We start from the raw sequence: 25,686 nt of genomic DNA on the forward strand, positions 1-25,686 counted from the left end.
CCACTCTTTTATGAACTCAGAACAAGCTGCTCATTGTCCTCCGTCTCTCTCTGTTTCTCCAGCCCAGTTTGAAAGTACTCTGAATGACTTAGAAATCATGTTACTTTGTTCAAATACGAGAAATTAATTCTAATTCCTCATTCTAATGCTACGGTGTTTTTGTCTACTTTCGGCCCTACTGACAGATTATAGGAACTAGTTTGTGTTGTGTAATTCAGTTTGAGCTTGATGCAAAAGCTGCTGTATTCTCCTCCCTTCAGCCCCAGCAGAGTAATTTGGCCACTGAAAGACTAAGAGCCTGGTGTCAGAGTCCTATATGGAGCTACTGGCTCAATCCCCTGCTGCTCCACTTAAGACTGGGTGTGAGCTTTGGGCACTGAAGCCAACACACACACATACCACGATCCCACCCACCCAAACAAACACACACTCACCCCCCATGTATGCATGCCACTGCTGGAGAATCCTGGACATTGGATCCCAGCCCATTCTTTGCTGGACAGATGTCTTCCCTGAGAACAATCACTACAACCAGTGAAAATAATTGGTACCTTAGCCATCTGCAGGAGACGCTGAGGACCGGATGGATGAGGAGAATAATTAAGGTTAACCCACTTAACAGGGAGGAGGGCTGCTATGGGCCAAACACAGATCCTCATTGGATGAGACAGTTAGGAAGGAGGGGTGAGTATGGGGGGCGTGAGCGTGTGTGGTATGAGGGTCATTGATGTGGAGAAGGAATATTGTTGGATAAAAAGGATAAGAGTATATGTAAGTGTAGAGGTGTGTATTGTGTGTGTGTGTGTGTTGGGTGGAAATGATTGACACTCATATCTATTTCTACATAAGTGGCATGCTGTGATTTGTGTCAGTTAGACTGATGAAGGATTACTGCTCTTCCCCCTCCTGAAAATAAAGCATTGTGAAACCTTAAATGTACATGAGACATTCTATTACCATGTTATTACCAGTTTAGTTTATGTTGTAATGTAAAGTGCCACTATCCATAGCACTTTTTCTCATGGATACTAGAAACATGGCCTGTCTCGTGTTGTGTTCTGAGTGACAGTTCCCTGGCAATCTGAGGTCTTCTCAGGGTAGGGCTGGCAGACGTACACTACATGACCAAAGGTATGTGGACACCTGCTCGTCGAACATCTCATTCCAAAATCATGGGTATTAATATGGAGTTAGTCCCCCCTTCGGAGCTATAACTGCCTCCACTCTTCTGGGAAGGCTTTCGACTGGATGTTGGAACATTGCTGCAGGTACTTGCTTCCATTCAGCCACAAGAACATTAGTGAGGTTGGGCACTGATGTTGGGCGATTAGGCCTGGCTCGCAAAGTTGGAAGCACAGAATTGTCTAGAATGTCATTGTATGCTATAGTGTTAAGATTTCCATTCATTGTAACTAAGGGGCCTAGCCCGAACCATGAAAAACAGCCCCAGACCATTATTCTTCCACCACCAAACGTTAGCACGATGCATTCGGGAAGGTAGCGCTCTCCTGGCATCCTCTCGTCTGTCAGCATGCCAGATGGTGAAGCGTGCTGCCAAAGGCGTCGAGATTTACACCACTCCAGCCGACGCTTGGCATTGCGCATGGTGATCTTAGGCTTGTGTGTGGCTGCTCAGCCATGGAAACCCATTTCATTAAGCTCCTGACGAACAGTTCTTGTGCTGACGTTGCTTCCAGAGGCAGTTTGAAGCTTGTGTGGACGAGCACTTCGCGACTGTGCCGTTGTTGCTTCTAAACGTTTCCACTTCACATTAACAGCACTTACAGTTGACTGGAGCAGCTCTAACAGGTCAGAAATTTTACAAACGGACTTATTGGAAAGGTGGCATCCTATGACGGTGCCACGTTGAAAGTCAAGGAGCTCTTTAGTAAGGGCATTCTATTGCTAATGTGTGTCTATGGAGATTGAATGGATGTGTGCTCGATTTTATACACCTGTCAGCAACGGGTGTGGCTGAAATAACCGAATCCACTAATTTGAAGGGGTGTCCACATACTTTTGAATATATAGTGTGGGTGTTGAGGTGTGGGTGTTGAGCCAATGAAGCCTGGGTGCACAGCACTGAGGCTGCCCCTGAGGCTCCGTCCAACACTGTTTGGGTAGGAGTTGGGTCAGCTGTAAGCACAGATTCAGGATCAGTTTACCCTCCCCAAACTGTAACTATAACCATAAGGAGAATAAAATAACAAAACTGACCTTAGTCTGAGTAACTTAATCTTACTCTATACTCAAAAATACACTGTAGACCCAGACTGGGCTCTAGGATCTTTATCCCAGTTATCAGGCAACAAAACTGTTCTCTCTCTGCCCAATCTCTCTGCCCAATCTGCATACAGTACAGACTACAGCCGACATGTTTCTCATCCCAGACACACACTCCAGACTGGGTCGGATGCTATCAGGGCTGATTGTTCCTGTTATTTTTTCGTAAAACATTATCACTCTGAGAGTTGCAGCTAGCTACAGCCTTGAGAACTGGTGGCTTTTGGATGAATCTCTTTTCCACAGCCCAGACATCAAACACCCATCTCTGGATAACCAGCCAGAGCCAGACAAAAGCCTAAAACAACAGCTGTTAAATAAAGGGCTGTTTTTATCAAAGAGCAAGTTATGAAGAGGATTAATGAGAATGTTGTGTAAAAAAAAGAAGACTTCGAATTCCCCTCCCACCTGTTAGTTAGACCCCCATTTCTGTAAGAGGCTATGGCTACTGTTCAAAATCAATTATCTTTCATCTCCCTGGTCTTTGTCAGGTGCTGGTTTGACGAGTCATTCCATGTCGGTGCCGGGCCTGGTCAGATCAGGATTCAGTGCTGAATGCTGACGTTCTATAAGGCGCTAGGACCCAGCAGTGTTTTTTAGAGGCCTGTGAATTTTTCGCACTAGGACCACGCAGTTTGTGGGGCTGTAGCGCTGCACTGTCTTTGTTCCTCCACTCAGAATCTCTCCCCCTCTCACTTTCTACTCCGCAGTGTCTCTCTCCCTCTCTTTCTCTCTACTCTCCTTTACTTCCATTACAGTATTACACCGGTCTGGATGATTGCAGAGACAGCAACATGGCTGTGAATCTCGGCAAGAACAGACTGGCCCTTCTAACAGCCTACCAGGATGTTATCAACGAGACCTCGTCCACTGACTGGTAGGTCAATTGAACTTCTCTTATATATCATGGCTCATCGGCATTAAAGTGTTTTTATCGTTGAGTGTGTGTGTTTGGGGGGGCGTTGAGGATGCGGATGGATGCACAGGACGGGATATGCACATCCCCCCCATGCAGTACCGTCTGCAGGCTGTTTTTTGTGATAGGCTACGCAGCATCCCCCTGGTCTTTTGCAGGAGGAACAGGATGGGGAGAAATGCCGAAGTATGCCTACAAATTAAAGTTCAAAAAGCACTGTGGCAAAAATCGCAGGGAAATCATAGTTGATACTATAGGCTAGTATGTAACGATCCATGATGCGGGATGATCTACTCATAAATGCATAAAATGTAACGGTTCCATTCCAAAGCTGTCAGAAGCAGGGCGTTCAGCCCAGAGGGCGATTTTTTTTCATACAATTAAAATCCCACTTGTTTAAAGTGCTGAAATGTGCGGCTGTTCACAGCAGACCAACTGACCGCTGGCTGCTCCTAGTCCAGAAACGCAGCAGGCAATGTGCGCATTGATCAAATATTGAGAAAGAAGAAGGGTGATTCATTGTTTGCTCAGAGCGAGTTTTTACTTTGGACCATCGACCACTGTGTTTCTGTCTGTCATAGACAGACGTAGTGGGGAGCCCCTGAAAAGGTTTGAATATTGAGAGAATGTACGTACGTTTCCCACTTTGCAATAGCATACCGCTTGTTTCACTAATTTTAAATAAAAAGATTTACATGTAACGTTCTCGCATCCCGACTAGCGAGGGCTGAGATTATATGGGCGAGGCGAGTAGTGTCAGTCTAAAAACCCTCAATGTGACCGGCCCTGTTTCTCTTCTGCTCCCTCTTCTCTCTTCCTTCCATTATACGCGATGTAACTGCTGTTTTGGCCTGTTGGGGGGGGGGTTATACATTCGAGTTATCCATACATTCCATCCGGCCTTGTGTCAATGTGGAGGCGTTTCTCTTCCCTTTGTGTTGAAATGGATACACATGGTCAGTGGAATATCTGTTCACCTACAAAACCAGCCGGCCTTAACAGAGAGAGTGAGACATTCTGAAAGGCTGCATCCATTGAAGTCCACTGATGATCACTTCTATCTTTTGAAGATGGAAGATAACCAATTGCTATCTTTCAAGACAATATAAAACATTTTTTTTAGAGCATGTGTTATCCTTTGGAGTTTATCTCTATAGCCTTATAGGCCTATAGAGTTGATCTGATTGAATCATCTACAACATCACTATTGTAATGTCTCTTTAATAATAAAAGATGCCACAAGCCAAGAAACAATATATTTTATCAGTCTGCCACCATTGGTTTGTTTATTTTTCAATACAGATGTAGCCTTTTATTGTTGCCTAAATGGCAGTATCTGCATGTTTTGACTGGGCTTCAGTAGTCTACCACCAGCCTGTTGGATTGCCCATGCCCAGTAGAGCCCCACGAACCCCAATTTCAGCCTGTGTCTGCTTGGAACAGGTTCACAAAGCCCACAAAATGGATGCAAAGCAAAGTGAGATTTTCCTGTACATAGAAATGACATATTCTAAATGAAGATTTTATGAAGATACAGCTTGTATGTGTGATGATGAGACGTGTTACCATGCTGTTTTATTATAATCGTGTTGTAAACATTATATTGTTAAATGATAGAAGGCTAACCTAGTCTTTTGAGAGGAGGCATCCTCCCTCAACCTTCCTGTTAGCCAGTAGCCACACTACTAGAGAAATTCCTACCTGTAGTTGAATATCACTCTCTGCTTTTTGTTCAAGTGGGTTGCACCCATATAATTGACAACGGTTCATATTTCCTTAGGCTGTGTTTAAATGTTTGCTTATTTATCAGATTATAGCAAAGAATAGCTTGATAATGCAAAGGGCCTCAGGCTTTCCCCCATTACTCACACTTGAACTGAGATGAACAAAGACAGGCCCCCTCTTTCCCTGTCCATATAATACCTCATCATCTATAACGTCATGGCTGCCTTGCCCCGACACACAAGTGTGCATGCACACACTTACACACACGCGCTGGCACTTTTTAAAATTAGCATTTTAATCATGTAGCATACGCTCTTATCCAGAGCGACTTACAGTAAGTAGTGAGTGCATACATTTTCCTACTTCTTCGTACTGGTCCCCTGTGGTGCCATGCTCTACTCACTGACCCACACACCCCAACACACACACACATACCGTAAATGTATCATACCCCATCATAACCCCTCAAAAATATGAGCCCTCTTCATGGGCACTCAATGCCTCTGACACACAGGTGTCTTTCCCCTAATGGTGGATAAGTGGTGGATTCATTGTGGGCTTTCTGTTCACATAACTGACCTTCCTTCTTCACTGAGCACCGCTGTCCTTGTCATGCATTTTCAGGACTTTTTATGAGGTAAAAATGTATTCCCATTCAAATTCCTATTTTCCCTAACCCCTAAACCTAACCCTAACTTTAAGCCTAACCTTAACCCCTAAACCTAACCCTAACTCATAACTCTAAACCTAACCTTAACCCTAAACCTAACCCTTAAGCCTAAAATTGCATTTTAACAAATTCAAGACATTAAAAATGTCCAGACTTTTCTAAAAAATAATAATAATAATCCTACCTTGTCAGGACATTGTGATCCTGTTAAGGTAGGAAAATATGTACACACACAAGGTGATGGCACGACAATGGGCCTCAGGTCATCGTCACGGTGGCTCTGTGCATTCAAATTGCCATTGATAAAATACAATTGTGTTAGTTGTCCGTAGCTTATTCCTGCCCATACCATAACCCTACCGCCACCATGGGGCACTCTGTTCACAAAATGTACATCAGCGATCCGCTGGCCCACGGGGCGCCCTACACTCTGTTCACAAAATGTACCATAGCGATCCCTTGCCCCACGCGACGCCCTACACTCTGTTCACAAAATGTACATCAGCGATCCGCTGGCCCACGCGATGCCCTACACTCTGTTCACAAAATGTACCATAGCGATCCCTTGCCCCACGCGACGCCCTACACTCTGTTCACAAAATGTACATCAGCGATCCGCTGGCCCACGCGATGCCCTACACTCTGTTCACAAAATGTACATCAGCGATCCGCTGGCCCACGCGACGCCCTACACTCTGTTCTCAAAATGTACATCAGCGATCCGCTGGCCCACGCGACGCCCTACACTCTGTTCTCAAAATGTACATCAGCGATCCGCTGGCCCACGCGACGCCCTACACTCTGTTCACAAATGTACATCAGCGATCCGCTGGCCACGCGACGCCCTACACTCTGTTCACAAAATGTACATCAGCGTACGCTGGCCCACGCGACGCCCAACACTCTGTTCACAAAATGTACATCAGCGATCCGCTGGCCCACGCGACGCCCTACACTCTGTTCACAAAATGTACATCAGCGATCCGCTGGCCACGCGACGCCCTACACTCTGTTCACAAAATGTACTTCAGCGATCCGCTGGCCCACGCGACGCCCTACACTCTGTTCACAAAATGTACATCAGCGATCCGCTGGCCCACGCGACGCCCTACACTCTGTTCACAAAATGTACACCAGCGATTCGCTGGCCACGCGACGCCCTACACTCTGTTCACAAAATGTACTTCAGCGATCCGCTGGCCCACGCGACGCCCTACACTCTGTTCACAAAATGTACTTCAGCGATCCGCTGGCCACGCGACGCCCTACACTCTGTTCACAAAATGTACATCAGCGATCCGCTGGCCCACGAGACGCCCTACACTCTGTTCACAAAATGTACATCAGCGATCCGCTGGCCCACGCGACGCCCTACACTCTGTTCACAAAATGTACATCAGCGATCCGCTGGCCCACGCGACGCCCTACACTCTGTTCACAAAATGTACATCAGCGATCCGCTGGCCCACGCGACGCCCTACACTCTGTTCACAAAATGTACATCAGCGATCCGCTGGCCCACGCGACGCCCTACACTCTGTTCACAAAATGTACTTCAGCGATCCGCTGGCCCACGCGATGCCCTACACTCTGTTCACAAAATGTACATCAGCGATCCGCTGGCCCACGCGACGCCCTACACTCTGTTCACAAAATGTACATCAGCGATCCGCTGGCCCACGCGACGCCCTACACTCTGTTCACAAAATGTACATCAGCGATCCGCTGGCCCACGCGACACCCTACACTCTGTTCACAAAATGTACATCAGCGATCCGCTGGCCCACGCGACGCCCTACACTCTGTTCACAAAATGTACATCAGCGATCCGCTGGCCCACACGACGCCCTACACTCTGTCTGCCATCTGCCCAGTACAGTTGAAACCGGGATTCATCCATGAAGAGCACACTTCTCCAGCGAGTCAGTGGCCATCGAGGTGAGCATTTGTCCACTGAAGTAAGTTACGGCGCCCTGCAGTCAGGTCAAGACCCTGGTGAGGATGACGAGCACGCAGATGAGCTTCCTGAGATGGTTTCTGACAGTACTGTATATGCAGAAATTATTTTGTTGTGCAAACCCACACTTTCATCAGTTGTCCAGGTGGCTGGTCTCAGACGATCCCGCAGGTGAAGAAGCCGGATGTGCAGGTCTTGTGCTGACGTGGTAACAGGTGGTCTGCGGTTGTGAAGCCGGTTGGACTTACTGCTGAATTCTCTAAAACAATGTTGGAAGTGGCTTATGGTGGAGAAATTCAACATTTAACTCTCTGGCAACAGCTTTGGTGGATATTCCTGCAGTCAGCATGCCAATTGCACTCTCCCTCAAAACTTGAGACATCTGTGGCATTGAGTTGTGTGACAAAGCTGCACATTTTAGAGTGGCCTTTTATTGTCCTCAGCACAACGTGCACCTGTGTAATGATCATGCTGTATAATCAGTTACTTGATATGCCACACCTGGCAAAGGAAAAAATGCTCACTAACAGGAATGCAAACAAATTTGTGCACACAATTTGAGAATAATAAGCTTTTGTGGTTATAAAAAAAAAAAATCTGTGATCTTTAATTTCAGCTCATGAAACATGGGAACAACACTTTACATGTTGCGCTTATATTTTTGTTCAGTATATATTCCTACCCCTCCCATCATGCCTTTTTAATCTTTCCAACCATGTCTCTGAAACCTGATTACAAAGCTAGTTCTGCATTGTAGGAGCTATAACAATCAAACGCTGGCGGCAAATACCTCATACAGGGTGAGAAGACACTACCTGTCTGATCATGGCATGATGAGACATTTCTCAAAGCGGTTCAGAAAAGGCAGACAAAGCCAGTAATAACTATTGCAGAAAGAATCCAGGTGGATGATGAATTATATTATAGTGTCCTTCGATTCAACGAGGACCAGCCAGAGCCTCAGTGACAGTTATGGCTAGAGCCTAGAGTGTCACAAGGGTTATCAATATCAAACACACACAGACATCTGGAATGTTCCATGTAGAGCGGTGGCTGTTGCTGATTCACCGGGAGCCATGGGTTTGACCCTTTGACCCTTAGCCCTCTCAGTCATTACCTGACATGTTTCCTATTGGTCCTGATGATCTGTTCCTTTACCCATCAGGCTGCATTGATTGGGTTATCAACTACAGACAGACAGGGCAGGTCAAAGGCAATCCTTTTACTTGGATTAGATAGGTCCTGGTTGGTTGCTTCAGCAGAAAGGCTTTGTTAAAAGTGTAATATCTTAGTATCTGAAGACAGAAATATAAACTTTTTTCTGTCCTTTGCAATCAGTTGTCCATTTTTTAAAGAACAATGTTCTTCTAATTTGCTCAGTCAGATTTTTTTTGCTCTCCGTCTGTCATCACCGGTATAGGTCATATTCTGAACAGGAAGGAATGTTTTAGTTCTCAGGCAGACAGCCAGATTCCTCTCTGTCCAATCAGCAGCAGGTTTGGCCCCTGACTTCCTGTCTGTCTCAGGGGAGAGGATTCTCCTGGAAGTCATCAGTGTGTCAGTCACCTGGTTGCATGGCCACCTCTGGCAGCTAGCCCGCTAAAAGCTATCCCACTATGCTCCATCCATACAATAACAAAATGTGCAATAAATCTCAAATTTGTCGTAGATAGTTTTTCATTTTACCCCGTATTTTCAGTTATTTCAGTTAGGCTACATAAATCAGGATTATTGTGCACTTCAAAGGTACAACATGAGTTAAGGTGTGAATCTTTGTGTTTCTGTGTCTCGACTGTTATTGACTTTGTTGCAATGCTCCTTCAATGCAATGCTATTGCCTCCTCCTCCCACTCCTACTCAAGTGGCGCAGTGGTCTGCATCTAAGTGCTAGAGGCATCACTACAGACCCTGGTTCAATTCCAGGCTGTATCGCAACCGGCCGTGATTGGGAGTCCCATAGGGCGGTGCACAATTGGCCCAGCGTCATCCGGGTTTGGCCGGGGTAGGACGTCATTGTAAATAAGAATTTGTTCTTAATTAACTTGTCTAGTTAAATAAAGGTTCAATAAAATAGATTAAAAATGCCCATCCCCCCCTCCAAGTCAACCAGACATGGTGCTGGCGACATCCCTGGGGACAACACATATACAACACGCATGCAAACACACAGATGGAGAAAGAGAGGTATAGCTACAACTGTATAGGGTTCTTTTACACTCTTGTGCCATGGGAACCAATTTAAGCCACACACACACTGTATATTGGGCAATAGTGGTCTGGTGGTCTGGGAAAAGGCAGGAAGAGCTCACGTGGTTGAATTGGCCTCATTCATGTAATTAGCAAGAAAAATCCACAAACTGTTAATTTTAAATTCAATAACGTTATTATGCAAGAATTCTGTTCTGGTCCAAGTGTTCTGGGGTTTCGAGTTGGCTATGAGAGCACTGTACTACAATAAATGCTATATAACCCTCCAGTTAAGACAAAATGTCCAAATTTGGTTTGGGAAATCATTTGCACTCCACTTGCACTTTCATGCCATGGGGATGAAGATTCAATTGGGTAGAAAAGATAAGCCATGCAGTCATTCCACAGAACAGCTGTCTAACAATAAGTCGCACAACTAGACCTAACATGCTGACCAGACCGGACACGTCGCTTGCGCGAGCATCGCAAAATAAATGTAGAAATCCATGTTACTCAATTATTGCACCCACACTGCTCGCGCGCGCCAACAAGCGTCTGCGATGCCATGGGCTAAAATAGAACTCCTTTCTATTTCTGACGCAGATCGCGCTGAAAGTCCTGCCTCTCCCATCTCCTCATTGGTTTATAGAAGCAGGTACCCACGTGCCATCTCCTCATTGGTTATACCCACGTGGGTGATTGAAAGACTAACTGTTTTGCCGGTTGTCGTGGTAATACTATGAAAGTTTAGATGCTGATCATCATATAAGTTCAAAGATGAAAAGGCCTGGGAGTAGAGATGACTAGAAACGATTTGGTTGGCCACTTTATGTGTGGATTAATTGTCGGAGTAGTGGACCTTGTGCATTTCAGGTAAAATAACAACTCAATGTTTATATCCCAGGACAAATTAGCTAGCAAGTGCAAGCTAACTAGATAAATTGCCATACATGTTTAATGCTTTTCGACCTGTCCCCAAATTAATGTCATTGGTTCAGTTTGTTTTGATATTTTAACCTGCATGTCGTAATCGCGTTTGGTGTAGGGGGACAAAATAAATGTAAGCACGCACGCAGCCTGTTTGGATTCCGTGTAAGGCTGTCTACTCCGTCATTTTCCATGCTAGGTAACTTATTTTAAGGTGATCAGCACACATAAAATGATGGATTGGACACTGTCTGCCTGAAGTCACTGACTTTTTCATGGTCTTGCGTTTTGACTGCTCCAAGATCACAAAGACAAAACAGTATAAAAACATCCATCTAGCTCTGCAAATGGAGGACAGAAAAGTTTTCATTGGCCCTTGGCAGAGCTGAAACTTCCCTATGAGAAAGAAGTTATCCTTTGTTTATGGAGCCCAAAGCTAGAAAGTAGACCTTGAAAAGAAGGTTTTGGTTTGCTCAGCTCCTTCAATCAGTCAGTCAGTCAGTCGAATCACAAAGGAAGTCAGAGAAACACCAGCCGAGACTGGAAACTCTACTGTTTGCTCTCTGCTGCCAAGAAATGACCTGGAAACCAGCGAGGGCAGTAAGAATCTGGAAAGTCCTGTGACCGATAGGCAAGTCACTTAGAAAAACACACCATTTTGAAGCAATTTTTTGTGTAGAATCCAAAGCCATTGAATTACTAGTCTCATTCATTCACTCAGACCTCCTCACTCCTGGATTCACTCTGCGCTTGATCGCTCTCCAAGCCGGCCTCTGATTACTGGTATTGACCAAATCACAAGCTTGACAACCTCCCCAAACTAAGTTCGGACTCCATTGGCTTTAATACCACTGAGTGATGTGCTATTTGGAGAGGTCCTATATGGTAGAGGCACAATGCCTTACCAACTAAACATTGACTTGATTTGGAATTCAATGCAAAACAAAATCCTGATACTGTTCTTCCTCATTCCCCTTTTCCATTCTGACCTTGAGTCTAATTTACTGACTAGTATTTTACAGATGGTGGCCATGAAGTTTGTTTCTACATACAATCTGTAAGTGTTTGTCCCTGTGTGTTGTTTTAATGACTTCTACAGCCTAGTATGTTTCATTGAAACAGATCCTCTTCAGGGAGTCTCTAGCGAAGAATCATAGTCATAGCAAATATTCCTCTCCTCGCTCCTCCACATCACATTCCCTCGTTTACCTCTGGACCCTCGGAGAGGACAGAGAAAGGAATCCTCACTGTGGAAATGGATGCCTGTATAATAAGTCAAAGAATTTCTTCCCTTCCTTCAGAACAACACCGTGATGAAAATGCTGATTATTTGGCACTTGGGTATACTGTCAGTTAGCAGATCAGCAGCGTCAGACACAGACCAGAGTGTGTGAGACAGTAACAATAATCCTGTCATTGTATTGTGTGTTTTGGCATAGCCTCAGTTGTAGGAACTGGACTGTTATTCTGTCTGGAGCTCAGCCTTCTGCTACTTATTGTGATTATGAACATGTCACAGGGCTTGACAATCCTTCAGAATGGGTTTATGAGTGACCTTTGAACATTTAGCAGGTTTCTTATGCCCTTTACAGACAGACTTTACGGTATGTTGCCTTTAAAACAAATCAGGTATGTTTTTTAGAGCCGGCAAATTTAGGAGTGGGAGTAGACATGCATTTTAATAAACCCATTGAATATACACCATCACAAAGAAATCCATTTTTAATTTGTTTTAGGCAGGCCCTAAGAAATATTTGAAAACACTTTGAAAATGTATTTTCCAAATAATAGAATGGCAGATGTTGATTTTAATTATGTTACTGGTTTTGCAGCATATATGCTACATGTGTAACGGATGTGAAACGGCTAGCTTAGTTAGCGGTGGTGCGCGCTAAATAGCGCTTCAATCGGTGACGTCACTTGCTCCGAGACCTTGAAGTAGTAGTTCCCCTTGCTCTACAAGGTCCGCTGCTTTTGTGGAGCGATGGGTAATGATGCTTCGTGGGTGACTTTTGTTGATGTGTGCAGAGGGTCCCTGGTTCGCGCCCGGGTATGGGCGAGGGGACGGTCTAAAGTTATATTGTTACACATTGGTGCCGTGACCTGGATCACTGGTTGCTGCGGAAAAGGAGGAGGTCAAAAGGGGGGTGAGTGTAACGGATGTGAAACTGCTCGCTTAGTTAGCAGTGGTGCGCGCTAAATAGCGCTTCAATCGGTGACGTCACTTGCTCTGAGACCTTGAAGTAGTAGTTCCCCTTGCTCTGCAAGGGCCGTGGCTTTTGTGGAGCGATGGGTAACGATGCTACGTGGGTGACTGTTGTTGATGTGTGCAGAGGGTCCCTGGTTCGCGCGCCGGGTATGGGCGAGGGGACGGTCTAAAGTTATACTGTTACACATGGCTGCGCCATGCACATGAAATCAATAGTTATTTTGTAAATTTAACAGACAAGACACACTTAGGCTACCCTGAACAGTCAATTCAAATAATATTTCTCCCACAAAACTTGTCTCAGCAACGTGTGGAACCGCTGTCATATAAATCTAGAGGTGTAGGCATGGGTGGGCCCAGGCCCACCCAATCAAATTGAGATTTTTTTTAAATTAATACATTATTTTTCCAAAAATGCTAACATTTCTGGCTACGCCCATGTATAAAACAAGTGATATTTTGAAACAGTGCCCAAGGAGCAAGACACTTGGGTGAATTGTTGGAATCATGGAAATAGAATGATTATTCTAATTCTACAGTTAGAATATAAAAGTGGGCACTTTGAATACAGTGTTTGACATGACAACAAAATAAAATTCCAGGGAGGAGTCATTGTGACAGGGTAGGAACCAAAATGTTGACAGTTGTTTTCTAAGGGACCCTATAATCATTGGCTACATTGAACGTCTCATCGCTACAACTCCAGTATGGGCTCGGGAGAGACGAAGGACGAAAGTCATGCGTCCTCCGAAACACAACCCAACCAAGCCGCATTGCTTCTTAACACAGCGCGCATCCAACCCGGAAGTCAGCCGCACCAATGTGTCGGAGGAAACACCGTGCACCTGGCAAACTGGTTAGCGTGCACTGCGCCCGGCCCGCCACAGGAGTCACTAGTGCGCGATGAGACAAGGATATCCCTGCCGGCCAAACCCTCCCTAACCCGGACTACGCTAGACCAATTGTGCCTCGCCCCATGGACCTCCCGGTCGCGGCCGGCTGCGACAGAGCCTGGGCTCGAACCCAGAGGTTCTGATGGCACATTTACATTTACATTTAAGTCATTTAGCAGACGCTAGCTAGCACTATGATGCATTGCCCTAGGCCGCGTAGCGTATTCTTTTGATTTAGAATATACTGTTGCACAAAAAACATGCAGATGTAGGTCTACACCAGAACTGGTATTATCTGACTTTATTTCTAGTTACGTTTGCTCTGACTCAGTACATTTATTAGCAAGCTAGCAATTAGCTTTAGCGGCTAACAGCAGTAACGGCTAAGACTAGCTGTTTGTAGATGTAAGAAACTAATAGAGAAACTAATAGTGTAATTCTCGAAAGCTAGTGGATTTATATTAGGACGCAATGTGAAAACAGCATTGTCTCACGAGTGGCGCAACGGTCTAAGGCACTGCATCTCAGTGCTGGAGGCGTCACTACAGACACTGGTTTGATCCCAGGCTGTATCACAACCGGCCGTGGTTGAGAGTCCCATAGGGTGGCGCACAATTGGCCCAGCGTCGTCCAGGTTAGGGTGGGCAGGCCGTCATTGTAAATAAGAATTTGTTCTTAACTGACTTGCCTAGTTAAATAAAGGTGAAAAATTTAAAAAAATATCTTTGTCATCAACATTGTTGCATGTGCTACATTGACTCAACGCAAGTATCTCCAGGTCGAGGAGGAACAACAAATGCGAAATTGAGTGACAATGGGCGAGGCTAGGTCTGTGTGGAAAGTGGCACGAGAGAGAGAGCGGAAAGAGATGACTCAAGTAGCGAAGTAAACTATAAAAATGGACGTTACACACGGCGTATCACATTTAACAAACCAAACATTCAAATACCGTTATAGAAAGTAAAGTAAACCGATCCATGCATCAATACCTGTGTATCATAAAATACTGTATACCGCCCAGCCCTAAGGTGAAGTGACATGCCTTGCAAAGTTTAGAACCGGCGAAAGAGCTTATTAAGAGCCAATGCCTCCTCAGCATTACGGCTACATTTCATACTAAGCTGTAGGCAGAACTTTACCGCAATCATGACTAGGTCGGTTGGCGGAAATAAAAGTGGAGGCTTTGTCGCCTGCAATACCTTTCATATTTAAAGAAAAGTCTGAAAAAGGTTGTTGGGATGCTAGTTGGCATAAAGACGTCTAGGTTTGAAAGGTGTAATAGTATTTTAGTATCTGATAATAAATGCACAGTTTTGTCCCAAAGGAAAGTATACAGAGGATTCTGGTCCCTTCTAAAGTATTCAAATAAACACTATTTGCTTTCAGCATCAACGGGACCTTTCATCTTGCTGTGGGAAATGTTAGGCTAACCGTTTGCGCCAGCTAGCATTACCCGTCCCAAATGGAATTCCTCCTCTCAAGCATCTTGTGTGCGGAACACAGCAGCAGCTACAGTAGCAGCATTCGGCTCAGTTGCCCATTAAAGCACATCTGGCAGTGCCTGCTCTCTCGCTTCAGGCAGCCGTGGCCATTTCTGATTCTAACAGGCTTTAGCATAAATAGTGTATCGACAAGCTAGCATCTCTTTCCAACACCAGCCCAGCATGCTAGCTCTCTCGCTGACACATGGGAACAAAGATAAAGGTGGAGGAGGTTGGGAAGGGGTAGGCATTCTGTCCAGGTCAGGCCTGAGTGCCTACAGATGATGCCACTGCTAACAAGCCACTGAGGATTATGGGTGCAGGAGTTGGGCGCAGTTTAGAGGGAGAGGTTCGCTAGCTAACACCGTCCCCCCCTCTGATTCAGTTCCTACACTTCATACCAACCCTTCTTCAGTGCCTTCATCCCCCTTCACCCATGACCCTCCACCCAATCCACCCCCAATGACCCTACTCTGCTTCAACCCCTTGTGAGTTCATCATCCCCCCAGCCCCTTACAACCACTACTGATGTCCCCATCCTGCTTTAGTTCCTACCCCCCCACCTCTACCCTCAGGACTGGGATTCAGTTGGACTTGATAATCAGCTGTGTGGAAGTAATCGGCCCGCTAATCCCCCAACATTAATCAGCATCTCCAACTTTAAACATCTAGGTAAGTCTGGCTGTGCCAGTAGTTTTGGTGATAACAAAAACAGACAGCAGCGTGGTCTTATCAGAGAGCTGCTTCCCCTGCCTGACAAAGTATAGCAGGCCTCGCCCCAGGCCTCAGAGTGGCCATGCTGAGTTGAGTTTATGAAAAATAGCATCTGATGAAATATGAACAAAAAGGCTTTATTTAGGCCTTTGAGAAAAATACTACAAGGCGGTGAAACCAAAGCAGAAGACTGGCCTTTGTGTACTTTGTTTGGCGGCGGTTTGAAGTGTGTGTGTAATGCTGTTTGATCTGTGTGTTTCCGTGTCCTCTCACGCTGTTTCAGGTGGATCCCACTGCTCGCACTCTATCCCAATGGGACTTCCTATGAGGAAACACTCCTTCTAAAATAGGTCCGGCAGCTAAAAGCTTACCCCAGGTGGTGGCTCTGGCAGTCTCTGTGTTACTATGCTATTTGTCTCCAGCCCTGTTTCTCCTGGCACTTCTCCTTCCCTCCTGCATATCTTTCCTTCAGAAAGGAAGAACGGAAGACTGCTTAGCAGTACCATGACGGAAGGCTATCCAGTCAAGGCAATTCAGTGGCTTGGCCCTTTCTACTCTTTACTGTAACAACTATTTCCTGTGTTCAGTTTAGTTTCAGGGTCTTTGTCTGTGCTCTAGGCTTGGGCGGTATACCATATATACTGTATACCAAGGTATTTGGAAATAGCCACCGGATGGTTTTTTAATACCGTCAATACCATTGAGACTATTTGTTTGACGTTTTTCAATAAATGTGTGTAGCTACTTTAAGTACATACTTGCAGTCAACTTGTGCAATACGTTAGGAGATAAAGCAGATTGCGTTCTTCATTTCACACATCACATTATTTTACATTATGAAGCTTACCGTAGTTCCCCAGAACAGTTGAGCCAGTCACGTGTTTGTTTGTAAATAGCACAACAGGAGAAGGCGGGAGCAGGTGAGTCCAGCTGTGTAGCCTATTGACAGGGGTTGTGCTTTATATTGAAAGTCAAGTGTTTTTTTGGTTCAATAGAGTGATCAGGAATGTGCAACTAATGTTTTCCTTCACATAAAATACATTAGTGCAACACATTTGGCAGAAAATATCTTTGCTATTTGGCTGTCAGCCACACATTTAAATGTGTTCACAATGGAAAAGCAATGTATTTTTTTGCAAAAACGATGCATGGCCATCATATATATATATATATGTCTAATGTTTATCATAGAACAAATGTAGCCAGCTACATTTCCTAATGTTTTGCTTAAAGCTAATCTTCCATTTTACCTGAGAAAAGAAGGCTGGCTACACCGAGAAAACTAGCTACACATCAGTCGGAGCGTTGTATGCTGATGTGAATTCTCATCTGAGTGGAGAAGTGCAACTGAAGCACAACAATTGTGTGATGCCGTGCAGAAATGACAGAAGAAGCATTTTAGATCTGCGTTTTGGTATTTCTTATGCGTTTTAATATTTTTTTCCTGCGTGAAAAGCACATAATTCTGAGTTAACCCGAGCCATACGTTTAACTTGCTAGTTATCTAAGTAAGGTTAAGTGGCTGAATTAATAAGGTGATGGGGTATCATATTGTGTTAGCTTTGAGAAGTCAAAGCCCTTTGGATGAGTTATTTGTACAGTAATGGCTGTTGATTGTGTTTTTCTCCTCTCCATTCTCGGCCCGTCTGCTCCTCCCTGTCTTCTACAAGCTGAGCATGCAGGGACCATGCTATCTGGGATCCTTGGGACGTCCCTCCCCAATTGACATTGACATTTGAAATTGGTTGGTAAGGGCTAGGACCCCATACAGCACTAACCAAACAGGCAGGCCCGTTGCCCTTGCAAATCCAGACTCCACACAGACACAGCATGTACTGTATTCCTACACATGCTGCTCCAGAGCCATTTTTTCCTTTTAATTTATCCTTCATTTAACTAGGCAAGTCAGTTAAGAACAAATGATTATTTACCATGACAGACTACCTCGGCCAAACCCGGGCCAATTGTGCGTTGCCCTATGGGACTCCCAATCACGTGGAGCTGCACTAGAACAAAGCAATCCCATCTCCAAGCAACTTAAAGAACACAATCAAAGCTGAATTATTCATTTAAATCACGACGGTTCTGCTCACTAGCCTGAAGTGAATAATTTATTCTGCGTTTATATGGTTTGCCACAAATTCAATGGATGTAGTATTTTATAGGTCATGATGATGAAACGTAACGTTAGTCATGGTATGTTAGTGATGATAGCTACACCAGTGATGACGAGTGGAGAGAACAGTGTTCCAAGACACAATGAAGAAGTGGTTTGGGGTCTTTTAAAATACATTTGATGTTACATACAGTATTTATGACCATGGAATTATGAATGACTAAATTATCACTAGTAACTGCAGTTTGTCAGTTTGTTCTACATTGTAAGTACTAGTAGCATTCTTTTCACCCTTCCAATGCTACCCACATGCATCCATTCATATGTATTGTTAACCTTCTTTAGTTACATAATGTAAACCTGCTGTTCTTTTTCTTCTTTACTGTTTGCAGGGTTTGTTTTTCAAATAGATATATATTCCATTCCTTTGTACCATCAGAACACTTGATAAAAAGGACTGAGAATCAGAAAAGCACAAGGGAGCCCTTACAACAACAAAAAATTGTCAAATGTAGAAATCGTATTTTTATGTGTAATATAACATACATTTCAGATGTGAAACCATATTTTCACATATTTTAAATGTAGAGTTCACATGTTAACACCACTTTTTCAGGTGAGAGGAAAGACATGTTTTCACCTCACATGGGAAATGCAGTTGCACATGTGAAATTGGAGGTTTCACATGTTAAAACTTTCATGTTCACGTGTGGAATTGCAAGTTCACATGTGTTGGTGAAATAGTTGTATTCTCCTCACATGTGAAATGGTGGTGTTAACATGTTGCAGTAACAATGTTTCCACATATAGAATTACAAACTCTGTATTACCATTCTGTAAATAAGTAACATGATCTACCTGAGTATCATAATTCAAGTGTCTTAAAAATAATGATTTATTACACGCCTGTCTTCATACGTTGGTCAGCGACCGCTGGAAGAAACGCAGTGAAAGAACAGAGAAGCTAGCGTTCCGTGTCACCTTATTGATCCTTTTAAACCCTCTAATGCACATCGTTGCCCTCAGGCAACAGAAAACCCCTTTTCCCTTCTGATAGTGACGGCAGTGTGCTTGAGGACAGTGACCGCAAGGAAGAATGGATACCAGAATCAGTTTTGAGAGGCAGTGAAATACAAGTTTATGCCCATATTGTATTTTCTAATGAAAGGAGTGCTTGTTTCTACTATATTTCACGTAATAAATGTTTTAAATATATCAGATTTGACTTGGTGTTTTAGTAACCTTTTGGCACAGCGTTGCCCTAAGGCAAAAGTGTAAAACTGCAACAAACCCAAAAATATATTGATACATTATCAGAAAGCCAAAAAACAAACAAAACAAATGGCCTTAAGGGCCTCCCGGGTGGCGCAGTGGTCTAGGGCACTGCATCGCAGTGCTAGCTGTGCCACCAGAGACTCTGGGTACGCGCCCAAGCTCTGTCGCAGCCAGCCGCGACCGGGAGGTCCATGGGGCAATGCACAATTGGTCTAGCGTCGTGAGGGTTTGGCTGGTAGGGATATCCTTGTCTCATCTCACACTAGCGACTCCTGTGGCTGGTCAGGCGTTTCCTCTGGCACATTGGTGCAGCTGGCTTACGGGTTGGATGCACGCTGTGTTTAGAAGCAGTGCGGCTTGGTTGGGTTGTGTTTCGGAGGAGGCATGGCTTTCGACCCTCGTCTCTCCCGAGTTGTAGCGATGAGACAAGATAGTAACTACTAACAATTGGATACCACGAAATTGGGGAGATAAGGGGGTAAATAAAATAGAAAGTCAAATGGGCACAATTTACCCCCTCTCAACCAACTCAGTGCTGGAATTACATTTTTTATTTTTATTGGAATGCTTCCCCCACAGGCCATTGCCCCCTCCTCCCCCCCTTGCAGTCCCCCACGTCTAACAAGGGATCATTAAATCAACCAATGTGAGAGCAGGGGGGAGTTGTTGTTTCCGAGGGGATTTATTTAAATCATATTCAGGTCGTTTATCATGACGACCATGCTCTGGGGTGCTCTCAGGGCTTTCCTATTGAGCTCCATTGTAAATGTAAATGGTCCATCTGACCCACCGAGGTTGAAATGTCCCTAGTGTTGTTTTTCCCAAAACAGTGTGAAATGGTGGTGTTAACATGTTGCAGTAACAATGTTTCCACATATAGAATTACAAACTCTGTATTACCATTCTGTAAATAAGTAACATGATCTATCCATCACATGTTGTAGTGACCGGGGTATTGAGATCTGCTCACTGTGCTCTGCTCTCTCCCCTGCCTGTGCGTGCTGCCCATTGCCCAGACTCTGGGAGAGAGAAAGATAGAGGAGAGCAATTATAATAGAGCTGTTTATTTCCCAAAAGAGTCGCCATCTGATTCTGCTATCTGTTGTGATTGTGAGAGTTCGTTGAGGTGTTCCGGGGTATTAGCAGAATTGACAACACAGATGAAACCATAGCACTAGGAACAGTTATCAATTCTTAAAACGTTCTAAAAACAATTCTAATTACATTTCAGGAATTATGGTAGGAATTCAGGTATTTATTGTCAAATGTCACTTTTTTATTTTTTTAGAATGCACTCATATATACATTTTGTAATGGTATCAGGTAATTTAAAGAAAAATATTTGTGCTCAATTTGCATAAATACACGGGATGTATTTGAATATATGAACACATTAACATAAAGGGGTGGAGCAGGGCTTCAACCACCAAAACACTTGCTCTGTCTGTCTAGGCCTACCTGCACTCAACTATGCTGTCGAGACTGCCTCATTCAAGTGTGTTAATAGCAGGATACCCTCGGATAAAAAAATCCAACAAGCTTGGCTCTCGGTTACACCTATTTATACATACTTTACATTGTTTGTGAGATCAGACATAATATCACTATGACTTTTGATTTTTAAAGACAATGTTTTCCTTTGAGCCAATTTCAGCCATTGCCAGGTTGTGTTTGACAGGTGATTACAAACATTTCTGCGTCCGTAACGTTAACGGGGGAAAAAGGACAGGCACAAGCAGGAGTATGAAAGAGTCACATGAGTAAAATGAACACAATCAATCCAGTGAGATTTAAGTGACAAGTGGATTTTGCACCCTTCAAACACAGGAAATAGATGTCTGAAAGAAACAGATAGGTGGGCGGGGCATGGACGTTGCTAATTGCACTCTTTGAATGCTGCCTTTTTAACAAGAATTGTCTAATTTTGTTGAGTTCCTTTGAGCTAGCTCAAACTCTTATCTTTCCATCTGTCTCTATTTTGCTGTCTCTCTTTCATTCTTCTATCAATCTTGCTTTCTTTCTTCTCTTTTGCTCTCCCTTTATTTGTTATTTTCTCCATCTCCTTTTTCTCTTTTTCGTTTTCTCCTCTCTGTCAGATTAAAATATGTTTCCATTGATTTACGAGAGAGCGGCAGACAGTATGAAGCTCCAGCACCAGCACAGTGTATGGTTCCTCTCAGCTTGGTTCATTGAATGTGAAAGGCCTGTACTAGGCCGCCTTACTCATATTCTCCCCAGAAATATCATGTTTTAGGTCAAGGCTCCACTTGGCACATCACAAAATGAAAACCTTGTGGAAAATCTAGTTATAATCCCTTGAATAAAATTGTATTTATATCCAACCAATAGCGGCGCTGCCGAGACCTGCCTGCATCTCATATGGTGCATGGAGGATGAAGCTTAGGGATTTGTGGAAAATATGAAATGATTTGCAGAACAGTGTCAGGGGAGGAGAGGGTAGAGCTTAGGCCCAGCTAAGACGAGAGGGAGGTGAGTGTAGGCTTCAATATGGCCCGAATGGGCCTTCCTCCATCCTCAGGGCCGTTTGACTGTACAGCACAGTAATTGTCTGGGTTTCTCCTCCCATGCTGTGAGGGTAATCTTTTGGTAACTGCTGCTTGTCTATAATTCTGTTGATGGAATTATACGGGCACAGTAAGGGCCCCACACTCCTCTCCATCTGGCGTCCTGCTTCGCCCACCTCTCTCTCTCCGTCTCATGTACCTCCCATTTTCCTTGCTCCCTTGAACACTCTTTTTCATCTCTTGCCCGCTCTCTTCCTTTCCCTCCCCCTTTTCTCTCTCTCTCTCTCCCCTCATCACCTTCTCTCTCTCTCCCCTCATCCCCTTCTCACTCTCTCCCCTCATCCCCTTCTCTCTCTCTCTCCCCTCATCCCCTTCTCTCTCTCATATACACCATTCACTCTCATTAATTCCCAATCCCAGGAGCAGAGAGGAGACTGCTCTGCTGTCAGCTGATGTAGGAGATTAGGAGATCCTCTCCCCCACCAAACCCAAAACACACAATACTGCCAAGAGAGAGAGAAATATTTGTGGCAGAGTGACAATATGCAGCTGTTTTATGTATTACTGTAATGTACTTTGTCTTCGTACAATTAATATTTTCTGACAATAGGACCATAGCTTTCATATATAAATCAGATGTTAATATACTAATATACTAAATGTAAAAATGTAAATGTAAATATACCAGGCACATACAATGGTGCAAAAAAGTATTTAGTCAGCCACCAATTGTGCAAGTTCTCCCACTTAGAAAGATGAGAGAGGCCTGTAATTCTCATCATAGGTACACTTCAACTATGACAGACAAAATGAGAAAAAAACATCCAGAAAATCACATTGTAGGATTTTTAATGAATTTATTTGCAAATTATGGTGGAAAATAAGTATTTGGTCACCTACAAACAAGCAAGATTTCTGGCTCTCACAGACCTGTAACTTCTTCTTTAAGAGGCTCCTCTGTCCTCCACTCGTTACCTGTATTAATGGCACCTGTTTGAACTTGTTATCAGTATAAAATACACCTGTCCACTGTCACACTCCAAACTCCACTATGGCCAAGACCAAAGAGCTGTCAAAGGACACTAGAAACAAAATTGTAGACCTGCACCAGGCTGGGAAGACTGAATCTGCAATAGGTAAGCAGCTTGGTTTGAAGAAATCAACCGTGGGAGCAATTATTAGGAAATGGAAGACATACAAGACCACTGATAATCTCCCTCAATCTGGGGCTCCACGCAAGATCTCACCCCGTGGGGTCAAAATGATCACAAGAACGGTGAGCAAAAATCCCAGAACCATACGGGGGGACCGAGTGAATGACCTGCAGAGAGCTGGGACCAAACTAACAAAGCCTACCATCAGTAACACACTACGTCGCCAGGGACTCAAATCCTGCAGTGCCAGACGTGTCCCCCTGCTTAAGCCAGTACATGTCCAGGCCCGTCTGAAGTTTGCTAGAGAGCATTTGGATGATCCAGAAGAAGATTGGGAGAATGTCATATGGTCAGATGAAACCAAAATAGAACTTTTTGGTAAAAACTCAACTCGTCATGTTTGGAGGACAAATAATATATGCCATTTAGCAGACGCTTTTATCCAAAGCGACTTACAGTCATGTGTGCATACATTCTACGTATGGGTAGTCCCGGGGATCGAACCCACTACCCTGGCGTTACAAGTGCCATGCTCTACCAACTGAGCTACAGAAGGACAAAGAATGCTGAGTTGCATCCAAAGAACACCATACCTACTGTGAAGCATGGGGGTGGAAACATCATGCTTTGGGGCTGTTGTTCTGCAAAGGGACCAGGACGACTGATCCGTGTAAAGGAAAGAATGAATGGGGCCACGTATCGTGAGATTTTGAGTGAAAACCTCCTTCCATCAGCAAGGGCATTGAAGATGAAACGTGGCTGGGTCTTTCAGCATGACAATGATCCCAAACACACCGCCCGGGCGACGAAGGAGTGGCTTCGTAAGAAGCATTTCAAGGTCCCGGAGTGGCCTAGCCAGTCTCCAGATCTCAACCCCATAGAAAATCTTTGGAGGGAGTTGAAAGTCCGTGTTGCCCAGCAACAGCCCCAAAACATCACTGCTCTAGAGGAAATCTGCATGGAGGAATGGGCCAAAATACCAGCAACAGTGTGTAAAAACCTTGTGAAGACTTACAGAAAATGTTTGGCCTCTGTCATTGCCAACAAAGGGTATATAACAAAGTATTGAGATAAACTTTTGTTATTGACCAAATACTTAGTTTCCACCATAATTTGCAAATAAATTCATTAAAAATCCTACAATGTGATTTTCTGGATTTTTTTTTCTAATTTTGTCTGTCATAGTTGAAGTGTACCTATGATGAGAATTACAGGCCTCTCTCATCTTTTTAAGTGGGAGAACTTGCACAATTGGTGGCTGACTAAATACTTTTTTGCCCCACTGTACATAGACAGGATTGTTCTCTCTCGTGCTGTCGAGATTCTCTCTGCACGATTAAGCTTTAGCTGTCACGAAGAGAAAACATGACCTGAATTTGTGTGTTACCGTTCAGATTTTGCATCACATCATCCGCACAGTGTATTTTTGCAAGATGGCTCCTCTTCTGTCATTACCACTGTATATGAGCACATAGATTACCTGACTATGTCCCAATCTAGATGAACATAATGCTTAGTTAGAGTTTAGAGATTTGTCCTGGTGAGACTTGTGATCAGAGTGTGGGTAGGTGCAGGTGCACGGTGCCACTGGCCACTGTAAAGATTGTTTGATGCCCAGGGCAGAACTCATTCCATTAGTCCTGCTTTCATATCTCTGTCTGTCTCTTTGTCTAACATGGTGCCAGGTGCACAAAATTGAGGGCTTATAGGGATTCTCAGTCACAGCAGCCCTTAAACACAGATCTAGGATCAGATTGCTCAAGACACAATCCTAAATGTAATCATTAGGGGATTGAGAAAATATCTGGTCCTGTATCAGTGGTTAGAGGAAACTTTGGCAGCACAGGCTCTGGGTACCCTATTACTGGGGAGGCAGACTAGAGGGAGGCAGGAGAGGACTCTAGGCTGTATGATTGTATCAGATCTGTTTATGTACAGTGTAGTATAGCACTAACTCTCCAGTTGACGTTATGGCCAGTGTCTATCAGTGACTGAGTGCCCGTCCCCTCTTTATATACCACTATTGTTGGCATGAGAGTCTGTGTCCCTAGTGTCCTCACTCCTTATCCTTCTGTTTAATGGGCAGCCCAAATTCCTGTCCAATCGCTGTGGTATAAGTCCATTAAAGAGTATTAATCCCAGCGCTTTGAAAGTCATCACATGGATGTGTGGCAGCGATACAGCAGATTAAAAATCAACTGTTTCGCTCCCTGGGTCTGGTTTTCTCTCTATGCCTCTGGACAGTTCAGTCCATATGGTTTTATATAGTTCTCTCTCCCCTGGGCTAGTTCCATTCTATACACTTCTCGTTCTCACAGGAACAGAGGGCTGTTTGTGATCCAGAGCCAGGCTGACTTTCCATGCCCATCTCCATCCCTGTGTCCATCCCTGTGTCCATCCCTGTGCCCATCTCCATCCCTGTGCCCATCTCCATCCCTGTGTCCATCCCTGTGTCCATCCCTGTGCCCATCTCCATCCCTGTGCCCATCTCCATCCCTGTGTCCATCCCTGTGCCCATCTCCATCCCTGTGCCCATCTCCATCCCTGTGTCCATCCCTGTGCCCATCTCCATCCCTGAGTCCATCCCTGTGCCCATCTCCATCCCTGTGTCCATCCCTGTGCCCATCTCCATCCCTGTGTCCATCCCTGTGCCC

At 44.5% G+C, this 25,686-nt stretch overlaps 1 protein-coding gene across 4 annotated transcripts in view; it reads left to right on the top strand.

The window, feature by feature from the left end:
* The first annotated feature begins 2,951 nt into the window (after positions 1 to 2,951).
* Positions 2,952 to 25,686, top strand: part of LOC118378502 (drebrin-like) — a 127,142-nt gene continuing 104,407 nt past the window's right edge. For 2 of the 4 annotated variants that reach the window (XM_052456979.1, XM_052456981.1), the window contains exon 1: positions 2,952 to 3,160. In XM_052456979.1, coding sequence (XP_052312939.1) covers positions 3,078 to 3,160 — 83 coding nt within the window. In that variant the 5' untranslated portion in view covers positions 2,952 to 3,077. The remainder of the gene's footprint in view (positions 3,161 to 25,686) is intronic. The other 2 variants (XM_052456980.1, XM_052456982.1) reach the window with 2 other exon arrangements.

Source organism: Oncorhynchus keta, chromosome 11 (genome assembly GCF_023373465.1).
Source record: "Oncorhynchus keta strain PuntledgeMale-10-30-2019 chromosome 11, Oket_V2, whole genome shotgun sequence".
Taxonomy (NCBI): Eukaryota; Metazoa; Chordata; class Actinopteri; order Salmoniformes; family Salmonidae; genus Oncorhynchus; species Oncorhynchus keta.